At 38.2% G+C, this 11,551-nt stretch overlaps 1 protein-coding gene across 1 annotated transcript; it reads left to right on the forward strand.

Moving 5' to 3' along the window:
* The first annotated feature begins 254 nt into the window (after positions 1 to 254).
* Positions 255 to 11,253, forward strand: NAPG (NSF attachment protein gamma). Its single transcript, XM_084202076.1, has 12 exons — positions 255 to 385; positions 2,458 to 2,525; positions 3,645 to 3,729; positions 4,311 to 4,328; positions 4,872 to 4,902; positions 5,392 to 5,501; positions 5,634 to 5,700; positions 6,375 to 6,445; positions 7,316 to 7,394; positions 7,898 to 7,977; positions 9,100 to 9,229; positions 10,199 to 11,253. The coding sequence occupies exons 1-12, from the start codon at positions 330 to 332 to the stop codon at positions 10,346 to 10,348; spliced, it is 945 nt and encodes a 314-aa protein (XP_084058202.1). The 5' UTR covers positions 255 to 329; the 3' UTR covers positions 10,349 to 11,253.
* Positions 11,254 to 11,551: the final 298 nt, after the last annotated feature.

The following is an 11,551-nucleotide window of genomic DNA, read 5'->3' on the forward strand; positions in this document are numbered from 1 at the left end:
CTCCAGAAGTCCCTTCCAAGCCTAACGATTCTGTGTGATTCTGTGTGATTTTTAAAAACCTCCTGTCGGCCTAGCACAGGACGGGGCTGTGCACGGGAGGTGCCGGCCGAACCCGGAGCGCGGCACAGCCCAGCGCACAGGCCGCGCCCGGGGCCGGCCCGCAGCACTCCCGGCACTCGGGGCGATCCGGCCGCGGCCCGGGCGCAGGCGCGGGGAGCAGGCGGGGCCCGGGCCGCTCCTCCCGGTGCCCGTGATCCCTGCGCCGTTCCGTAGCCGCAGCGCAGGGAGGCGGAGGAGGGTGGCCGAGTCCGGCCCGCCGCTCTGGCGAGATGGCGGCGCAGAAGATTAACGAGGCGCTGGAGCACATCGCGAAAGCGGAGAAATAGTGAGTGGAGGGCAGCGGGGTGGAGGGTGCGGGCTGGGGGGAGCTGGTGAGCGGCTGCCGACCGGCTGCCAGCTCGTCACCTGCACTCTCCGGGCCGCCCGGCGCTCCTGCTCCATGGAGGCGGCGTGTCCCCTCCTGGCCTGGCAGGGGACTCCGTGTGCCAGGCGGCCGCACTTCGGGAGAAGGGGAGGGAGGTGGCGGGGCCGCGGGGGGCCGGCGCGGAGCGAGTTGGGGGCATGGCTGCTCCGCCCCTTCTCTGCCTGGGGGGAGCCTCCCTACAGGGCCGGGTGCTCTAGAGGGCCTGCTGGCCCGAACGGGGACGGTAAAGCGGCCCTAAGACTGAGCAGTGGGGTCGGTGAGGCGGTGCGGCTCAGAGGCCTGGAGCCCCAGCGGTTTCCTTTAGGGCCTTGTGGCCTCTGTTGCTCCGACCCTGACGGCAGAGTGAAGGCTGTCACTTCTGCCCTTCTGCTGAAGTCAGTGGGAGGAAGACAAGTCACAAAATCAGTTCGTTTGGAAAAAGGCATCTGAGATGATCGAAACCAACCTGTGACACAACACCACTCTGTAAACTTGACCAGGACACTGAGTGCCACATCCAGTCTTTCTTTAAACACCTCTGGGGATGGTGACTCTATCACATCTCTAGGCAGCCCATTCCAGTAACCCTTTCTGTGAAGAATTTCTTCCAAATGTCCATCCTAAATCTCCTCTGGCACATCTTAAGGCTAGAGACAAGTGGGAGAAAAGAGTTATGGAGACTATGTTAGATAAAAGGGCTTGACTTTACTGAGGTGGTGTGTGTTTGTTTCCTGTCCGTGAGAAATGTGTGACTGGTGCTTCTCAGGTGGCTTCAAAGACCTGTACTTAGGTTTATCTTGGAGAGCTTAACATCTGTGATAGTTTGTTACTGTGCATTTCAACACTGAATATAGCCATTTTGCTGAATTGCACAGAGTATGGTGTAGATGTAATAGAGCTGACTAGTCCATGGATGCCATAGTTTTAGTTGGAGTAGTGACAGGCCCTCTGGAAAATCATGGATCAAATATATAAATTGGCATAGAGGGAAAACTTTGAAATCGAAAAAACTCAGCATATCTTACTCAAGTTACTTGACTGAAAGTGCCCTCCAGCAGAATTAATTTTAAGCCTATCTGGAGAGCACTTAAAATAAAAGGCACTAAGACCTCAAATTGTGTGTAGATTGAGTGCATTGTGTATTTCAGCTTGATGCGTTTGGGACTCTGACTGTGATAAAAATAACACAGTATAAAGGCTTGTGTTAGTTAGAGTTACACACTCTGGTCATCATCCAAGTAAGACAAAAAGATCACCTTAGTATCCATATACAACTGTTTTGCCAAGTAAAGAATGTATTGCATATGATGTGTTGGCCTATAACAAATATGTAAGCAGACTGTAAAGTTATGGTAATATTTTAATTTCTTTTAAAAATGAGGAAGTCAGCATATTGAATTCCAAATTGCCTAATGACTCACCTAATTTTCCAATGTTCGTTTTCCCCTATATGTTTGTACCTATGTGTGGCACCTTTTAGTGTTGTGATCTATTTTAGACATATTAATGACATGTGAGTCTTTGTGTTGGTTAAGTAAATTCTTTTATTTGTATATGCATTAGAGAATCATTGATAATTCTCAGAAGCAAAAAAACCAATCCTATAGAGAAATGCTGGGAACTTTCTGATGTGTGAAAAAAATATTGTCAGGTGTTGTGGTATTAGAAATCTGGAGATATCATGTTGGAGTAGGAGGAAGTATTTTTCTTCTTCTGGAGGAAGTATTTTTCCATCTTCTTTGAGAAGATAAACATGGGAAGACTCTCTGGGAACAGCAGAAGCATGTTAGGGCAAGGGTTGTAAGTGTAGGAGATAATTGCAGGGCTTTATGCAGTTCTTAAGTGCTGGCATTTGTTTTTATGGTAGTGGTGCCACCATAGCATTGGCACATAGGTAATTGCTCATTTCCAGGGCTATTCTAAAGTTTGAAATGTATCTGAAGTGCCTTGATGGTAAAACATAAAATATTTACTAATTGTTTCTTGTGTTTTAGCCTGAAAACTGGATTCTTAAAGTGGAAACCAGATTATGACAGTGCAGCTACTGAATATGGAAAGGCAGGTATGTGGCAGTAAATATGGCCATATATATTTCAAAGTATTCATCAAGTTTAGTCCCTTATAATGTTTTATGTATTTTTACTACATTACTGTGTAAGTAAAACTGTTGTGAAGACTAAATGTAAGATGAAACGACAAAAAATCCTCTTGGTAGCACTGTAAAATAAATTTCAGGTTGTTCTTGGAGATCTAGAACAGTCTCCAAAACCAATTTTTTTTCAAGCTTACAACTTCTAATTTTTATATTGCTATATGTGACAAAAATAAAGCTTTCTTTCCTTCTTTCACTTGTCCACCCCCAAATCCTGTGACTTTATCTACAAAACAACAGACGTTCAAGCTAGTTTTAAAATTTTGCTTTATCATCATCTTATGAAATATGTCCTGTCAAAGACTGTCTCAGTAAGGTGAGATGCTGCCAGCTTGGGGTTTTTACAGGTTTTTTTTGTTTCTCTCTTTTTCCACTGCCAAGTGACACACTGAGTATAAAATCCTTGTTGATTTCTTTTTGTTCTTAATCATTTTCTTCTTTCTCATGGTAGTAATTTGTCGTGGTCTTTTGGCTTCTTACTCTAGGCATTCCTGCTTACTCACCTAACACTGAATACAAAAATACAAACTTGGAAGAACAGCTGGAGAATTTATAAATTGAAATTTATTTTAAATCTTACTTTATAGTTTATTAGTTAAACAAGATAGAAATACATATTCCTACCCTGAAATGATTGTGCTGATGAAGTTATGGGTGTGCTTTGTTGGTGGCACATTTCTGACCTTGTATAACTTCTAATGATTAAAATTGTATAAATATGCATTCCTCCATGTCTGTAATTAAAATCCAGCATGAGTGACTCTCAAAGTCCAGCTAAACACATTGAGAGCTATGTATGATACTGTGCTGGTATGGAAGTGGTGTTGATAATGAATGTCTTCAATGGTAACTAAGTAACTAATGAAACAAGGAGAACTGTTTGGGATTTTTGGGAAGAGATTGCTAAACTGTAACCATGCATTTAAAGGGCCTGTTTGGATCTTTAGGTAGCTAAACTCTCGAGCAGCAGCGGTAAAAAAGTAGACAGTGTCAAGTTGTAAATAAAATCTTTATTTGCTTTTTTTGCAGCTGTTGCTTTTAAGAATGCCAAGCAGTTTGACCAGGCAAGGGAAGCCTGTTTACGGGAAGCTGAGGCTCATGAAAACAATAAAGCGTATCTTTTCAGTGACACAGATTCTTTCTTTCCAAGAAGCTGTCTAGTTGCTTCTTAGATTGGAGTAACGGGGGGGGGGGGGTGGTAGCAGGTTGTTTAATATATTTGCACATTTTGTCAGTATAACAGAATTGCTTTATAAAAGTCTGTTCCTGTGTTCTCCGAGTGAGAAAACTAAAGAGCTGTTGGTGAGAAAGTTAATGTTGTCCCAAATAACAGCTGACAGGTGCCTGTGATACCTAGGTACTGCTTCAGAAATTTAATTGGGTTTTATTATCTACTAATGCATAGTATAAACTACATGAAGCTCTGACATTATTATAGTACTTGTAGTACTGTTTAATAAGCAGGGACATATTTTAAGTAAGTGTATGTTTTACAACTTTTTATGTAGTTATACATTGGTATATTGCATTAGAATTATTTTTGACAACTTGCCTGCTCTTGTAGTAGGTTCGATCTGCCTTTATGGGGTTCCTTGCTTTAAAATTAGTAGTTGCATAAGATTTTTGTACATTAATATTTTTTATGCATTATATTTTTGTGGCTTTTGTCCTTGACTTCAACAATTTCATGTCTAGTCTCTTTCATGCTGCCAAGTAAGTACAGATGTGCTAAGTAATCTGAAACAGATTTTTTAACATACAGTGCAAGTACATTTTGATTTCAGAACAAGTGTTTTGATTCAAGTAATTTTGCTGCTTCATAATTAGTTCAATCGAAGTGTGAGCTAGGAAAATTTGAAAACATGTAATGGCCACCCGAAGAAATTATGATTTTGGCATTCTTTAGCACCTGTTGATAGCAAATATCTTTTATTAGATGAACTTCTTGTAATTTTGAAGTTTTACATTGCTGAGGTAATTAAGAAATTTTTAATTAAAGAGTACTTCAGAGTTGACAATAATCCAAATATTGCATGGGGATCGGGTTAGAATAGATTTTTACTGGGAAGTGTGGCTGAATTTTGTGGAAGATAAAGTTACATGTGTGCTGGGTCATGAAATAAAACACTTTAAATACCTTCAAGGCATTAAATATTAACAGTGAAGATGTTAGTGCACGTTAACTTTTGCTTCATAACTACAGCTTGTTGTAATACACCATCTCTGACCAAATTGTACATTTTTTTTTCTCTGCAGAGCTTATGAACAAGCTGGCATGATGCTAAAGGTATTGTCATTTACTAGTTTTTACTTTTGAGTTCTATTTTCTAATGACAAATACTGTGCACTGTACTATTTTACAAATATATGCAAGCAAATTGCATATTGAAGTGAAATTTTTTTCTTGACTCATAATCCCCATCTCTGCCTTCAGTAGATTAGGAAAGCAACATTTTTATTTGGGGAAAAAATAGTTTTCCTTTTGTAAAAGAAAAGAAGAGTTCCTCATGTCAGAGGGTAACAGAAGAGTGGTGCTGCTTTTACTCCAAACTACCACAAATTCATGCCTTACTTCTGTAAGTAAGGCCTTACTTCTTTAAATTTAGTACTTAAAAGTGAATGTTATAGAGTTGGTGGTTAACTTTCACTAACCCTACAAGTTTGTAAATAAAAATTAGAATCTTAATAAATAAGTTATTGCAATTTGCTTTGATTTGTGTCCTTGCATGTAAACTCCTTTCCTGGTAACGGTGTTCCTGTGACTATTGCCTTGTAGGAGATGCAGAGGCTCCCTGAAGCAGTTCAGCTGATAGAGAAAGCCAGTATGATGTACCTGGAGAATGGGACACCAGACACAGCAGCCATTGCACTGGAACGGGCTGGAAAGTGAGTCTGACTTATTGGTGGCTAGAATCTGTGCAGGGCATGGATATGTCTGTGCTTTTGTGTCTTTTTGATGCTTTCGGGTAAAAAGTATTTTCCTTTCATCTGAAGAGAAAGTATTGATGTTTATTACAGGTTAATAGAAAATGTGAGTCCAGAGAAGGCTGTGCAGCTCTATCAGCAAGCAGCATCAGTGTTTGAAGTAAGTGGGGGATTTTTGTCTGTGTTTTTAGTTTGTTGGCTTTTCTTCTTTCTGCTGTAAAGTAAAGAAGAAGCCTAAGATTAGGTTCTAAATTACGTTTCCTTCATTTTACGTCAGTGGCTGAGTAATGAAGATGAAGGTTTCTCATGCTGTAGAGAAGGAGATGACAAAAGTTAGGAGTCATTTTGCTTTGCCTTTTTCTCAATTTAGGACTTGACAGAATCTGAATTTTGTAGTTCAAGTGTTCTGGCTCTTGTTGGGCAGAACAGAGGGTAGAGAACATATCTGCTTTTGAGTACTGGAACCCAAAATAATTTTAAATCCCTGAAGGCACAGAAGAAAATATTTCGCTTGGTGCTCCACCCATTTAAATGAGACAGTGATTTGCCATTTTACAAGTGGCTTTCATGTACTTTTCTATTGTCAGTTGTCATGGTTTTTTTCAGATTAGTAAATTTACATTGATATTCCTCTGCTGAGCAGATCCATACAGGAGCTGGGTGTGGAACTCAGGAGCACCAGTACACATAATGTTTCCCTTGAGTGTGTGAATTGCTGATCTAATAGCTAACAGTTGTTCTCAGTTACAGGTGACACACTTAGATTAAGGTCTAGTGGTCTTAATTCTGTGCAAATGAAATAAGAATGTCTGAATTCTTTTTTTTCATCTCTAGAATGAAGAACGTTTACGGCAGGCATTAGAAATGCTAGGGAAGGCATCAAGACTTCTGGTCAGAGGACGCAGGTATAGCTTTATCCCTTTTTATTCTTTTAATGTAATTGAATCTTAAAATGTGATTTTGATTGTGTTTTTTTTGTCTTGGTGTTGTTTGGTTTTATATGTACTATTAATTCTTATTTGAGACTCACTTCAAACTAAGGTCCAGTTTTTGTGGGATATGCCTTGTTCATCCAGGAACCACCTGATTCTGACCGGGGATGGGAGAATGTGATCTGAAAGACTTTTGCTCTGTGAAAACACCAGTTTTCATTAATTCTTAAACTACTTTAGGATTTTTTTTGGGTTTTTTTCTAATATTAATATGTAGAAAGTACTTAAAAATCTTCTAAAGCTGTGGGATATAAAACAGAGGAATTAGAACTGATCTGAAGAATGAAATCTGCAGTGGTCTGATTTTGGACTTCTTATTAAAAAAGATAGTGAATCTTGGAGTCTCAGTGAGACAAGTTTAATTGTAAATTACTTATCCCAGATTTGACCTTCAGTTCATCTTAGATTTGCTTCACTGAAACATTTGGGTCCTATAAGAACTATATTGCTAGTTTGTGGATATCAGACTTACTGATAGCTTATAGTAACCTCAGGACGTATAGAAATGTGTTAGTGTATATAGCAAAGAATTTGTCTTGTACAGTGTTACAAAAACCAAGGCTTCTCTGAATAAATGCCAGAGATGTTCTTAGCATGTAAACAAAACAAATTGCTGACTATATATTTACCTTATCTGTTAGTAAAATATGCTGCTGATTTTTAGTTGTGTTGCTGTTTATTCAAGTAGACTTGTCACTGTATTAGTTAAACACTTTGTAATTAGCCTTGGGTTCATTGTGTTGTATTCCTGGCACTGATACTGCTGGTTTTTTTGGTTTTTAGATTAGATGAGGCTGCACTGTCTCTTCAAAAGGAAAAAAGTATTTATAAGGAAATTGAAAACTACCCCACTTGCTATAAGGTAAACTCGTAAGAGACAACTTTTGATGATACATTTCAATTTTTTTATTTTTGTTGTTACTGACATCTGACAGATGATGGGCACCTCTTGATTCAGCAATAAGTTTCTTGCTGAATGATGAGAGTTTTTGTTTCCCCAAACTTCAGCTGTGCTTTTGTAAGTTTTAAGATAAGATGCTATTATCTACAGGAGCTGTGAAAACTGAACAAAACATAAAAAATAAAGATTTTATCAAAAAAACAAACTACAAAAACTGTTACTTGGGACAGCAATCCATTAAAATATTATAGGAAATAACCTATTTCATACCAGCTGAGATGATGGCTTTCTACTTTTTCACTAGATTTTTCTGACTCACTAGTGTCAGTATTTTAGGATGATTGTGGATTGTAATGACCTTTCTCATACTAGAGATTAGCAGTCTACTGTTTTTCTCATATTGTATTGTTAATTTCTAAAGAATCCTAAGGCTTACTCTTTTTTTTTTTTTTTTTTTTGTTTAGAAAACTATTGCTCAAGTCTTAGTTCATCTTCATAGAAATGATTATGTTGCTGCAGAAAGATGTGTGAGGGAAAGCTACAGGTAAGTCTTCTTTGTGTCCTATGATTTTAAACTGAATGATTTGCTTCTGTAGATCTATCTTGCTTTACATTTTTCTTTTATAAATTTTTAACCTGCACTTCTGTTGACTTACAGTACAATAATAATGTCCCCTTGTGTGGCTATCAGGAATCTTTTTCACACATAACAGATTTAGGTGTAGTGGCTACAGTGATTCTTCTTAATAAAGCTAAAATACAGAGTCATAAAGAACTAGTTATGTGTGACAGGGGAAATGAGATGGAAATTAAAAGTTCTTGCCATGTTACGTATCACAGCTAGCTTGCAAGCAAAGCTGAGTTAATAGAAGAAATAACAATTGATGACTTTCAAATATATCTAAAGCAAGGAAGAAGACAAGGCTGTCAGCATAGAATCAGATTAGAAAAGATACATGAAAATTTTTGTAAGCTAGACTAGGTGCATAAGTAGATGTATATAAGTGCCTTATTGAATTTCTGTAAAAATTTTGCCAGTTATATTGATGTGAATTACTTTGCACCAATGTATATAAGTTATTGTGATGCAGTTAATGACTTTAAGATCACGCTTTGTTAAGAGTAGATAAGCTAGAAAACACGCAGAATAAAAAACTTTTTTCATCTTAGACCCTAATCACATGTGTATGTCATGTCCAGCCTAACAGTGACAGTTACAGGAGAAAATTTTGGTGTCAAAATATGGATTAGTGTTTAACCCTGGCAGTTCTTCATTTCAACTTTCATTGGAACTTCAGTAGCAAAATCTCAAAACAACATGCTTTTACTTAAACTGTGTTTTTAGTGAAATGAACATATGTATAAGTTAAATTGTAGTACTTTACCTTTAGAAATAATCTTTCAAGGTCAGTCTTTAAACATCTTGCTTATGTTTTCCATATCTCCAGTTTTATATACAGAAACTCATGACAGAATTTTTCTGTATGTGAAGTGGAGAAAGATTTTATTGACTAATCAGGAAAAAAAATTAAAAATCGAATATTCTTGTTTCGTCTTAACTATGATTGTGGTCTTATTTGCAGTGTGCAAACTAATAGTACTTAAAGTTTAATTTTTATGGATATGATTCATGTACCTGAAGAAATCAAATCTTAATTCCCTTCAGTATACCAGGATTTAATGGAAGTGAAGACTGTGCAGCACTGGAGCAACTTTTAGAAGGGTATGATCAGCAAGATCAGGACCAAGTTTCTGAAGTCTGTAATTCTCCGCTCTTCAAATACATGGATAATGATGTAAGTAGACAGATACTGTGATTGGGGAATTTTTTCAGGTTAAGAGGGTGGGGATTTTTTCCTAGTAGAGGAAAATAAGAGCACAGTCTCTGCATTTATTGTGCCTTCCTGTCATGCTTCCCTTTGGCTGTGAGCTTCTTGCATTCTTTTACTTTGCCTGCCAGTGATGGTGCTGCCTACCTTTCAGATGGTGCAAAGAGTTATGTGAAAGAACAGCTTGTTAGAGATTGCTTAATTTGTTTAATGAGTTGACCAAAATTCAGGCCTCTTCTGCTTGTTTCCATAAGAGCAAGAACAGTTTGCTGCTTCTGCTTTTTCTCAGAAATACCATGCAGCAGATGAATGTGCATGAACATGAACAGAGCAGGATGCCTACAGGATGGCATCATTGAATGTTTTTTTCCATTGCTTATTCTTAGTAAGGTACTCATTCAGGCTAAATTCTGAATTTGGAGCAAGTAGTTGTGTCTCTTTCTCCACCATTTTTTATTTAATTGAATTTGTAAATTGTAGGAAGTATAAGATAAGAAAGGTGTGGAGTAATGGAAACATCAAGCCCTGACAAACCTTGTTGCAGTATTGGCTAATTTCTCTTCATTGAATAATAAAAATTAAGTTACTAGTCTTGCTGAACAACACTTGTAAAACTGTTTACATGATCTAATAGTAGATAATGTGTGGAAAGCTACATACTGGAATGACTTATTTTCCACATAAAGTTTGAACCAGAGGAGCTATGTGGCCAATTTATTTGATAATAAGCAGCATCAATGCAGATCTCATATCCCATTCTCAGAGTATTTGAGAGAGAGAAAAATGGACCAATGTTATGTTTATTCCAAGCAGGAAAAGTACACCCTGTGAACATCATCACTCTGTTTTTTGTACTAAATGTTGCCTGCTTGCTTATTGTGAGCATCAGTCAATTCTATGATAGTACAGAAATTAAACTTGCCTTGTTATTGTCAGTATGCCAAGCTTGGTCTTACCTTGGTGGTCCCAGGAGGTGGGAAGAAGAAGAAGTCGCCAAACGCTGCCCAAGACAAAGCCAGAGGACCAGCTGCAGTGGGCTCTCATGCTGATGAGGAAGAGGATGAATATTCTGGTGGACTATGCTAGCTACAGACTAGGTTGTCATATCTGACTGACTTGTGATGCTGAGCATATCCAAAGGTACCAGATTTACCAGAGCTTCATTGCAATTGTGATATGGGAATCCTAATATTAACTTGGCAGCTTCCGGGTGCAGTGCAGGAGAAAAAGCATGATTGTACCCATCATCTTGAAACATCTTTGGACTTCATCTCTTACCTGGCAGGAGCTTCCTTAGGGCCCTCCTTCAGCTGACGGGAAAAAAATTGGGGAGAGTTTTACTAAAAGCACAGTTTAAAAGAAACCAAAACTTCAGAAGCACTGGAGGGGGAGTAGTACAAACTTTTAAATGCTGGATTTCAACAGCTGACACTTCTGGTCCCAGTATGATGTTTGCAGTTGTCATGAGAATTAAATGTATGATCATTCATCTGGCTGTTTATCTCCTGTTTAAGACTATTTAAGGCAGACTGTGCCAGGCAGGATTTTTACTTGTATAAGCACTAGGGGGAGCACTCAGTTTGTTTTCAACATGTTTTTACTGCACTGGGGAATACTATTTTAATACCTTATTTTTACAGTATCCACATGAGTATGAAAAACACTAAGTCAACTAGTTTGAAGTTATCTTGTGAGCTTAAAAATACACATCTGCCTTTCCTCTTAAGGAATTTATTGACCTGAAGTACTTGGAAATAAATGTGTCCACAGGGTTTGTAATGTGAACCTTAGAAAAGGAAGGAGTGAACAACCATTCTTAGTGGTGTTTTCGAAGCATGCCATAACCAAAAAAGAAACTGAAGTTAGCAGGTAGTGCACTGAATATAAACTTCTGAAAACAAATGTTTAACAGAAGCTTAGGTGGAATGTTTCAGTGATATGTTTGAGTTTATAAGTGTCCTAGGTGTTTATTTGCTAATCAGTATGCTGAAAATATGAAAGAATCAAATGTCTTCATACATTAGGATGTATGAAGACATTTGATTCTTTCATATTTTCAAAGCATTGAATGGACATCTCCTATAAGTGGCTTCAAACTTGCTTAGAATCCAAGGTAACCAAATTTTAATGCATCCTGTTTCTATTTGGTTTCAAGTCATCACATGTTTTGTAAGCTTCTTTAGTGTCCTGATTTTGTTTCACCATTTTATGCTTAAAAGTTGTTGAGTCTAGAAGTTTGTGGCTTGTTTTTTCGGCAGGACCTAAGCAAGGTCTGCACTAGGGTGACAT

This window comes from Fringilla coelebs (assembly GCF_963513975.1).
Source record: "Fringilla coelebs genome assembly, chromosome: 1".
Taxonomy (NCBI): domain Eukaryota; kingdom Metazoa; phylum Chordata; class Aves; order Passeriformes; family Fringillidae; genus Fringilla; species Fringilla coelebs.

Excerpts from the sequence above, each read along its gene's own strand:
- NAPG (XM_084202076.1), top strand. The coding sequence starts at position 330 with ATGGCGGCGCAGAAGATTAACGAGGCGCTGGAGCACATCGCGAAAGCG. Across the intron at positions 4,903-5,391 it reads AAGCTGGCATGATGCTAAAG|GAGATGCAGAGGCTCCCTGA; the intron begins GTATTGTCATTT and ends ATTGCCTTGTAG. Across the intron at positions 5,701-6,374 it reads AAGCAGCATCAGTGTTTGAA|AATGAAGAACGTTTACGGCA; the intron begins GTAAGTGGGGGA and ends TTTCATCTCTAG.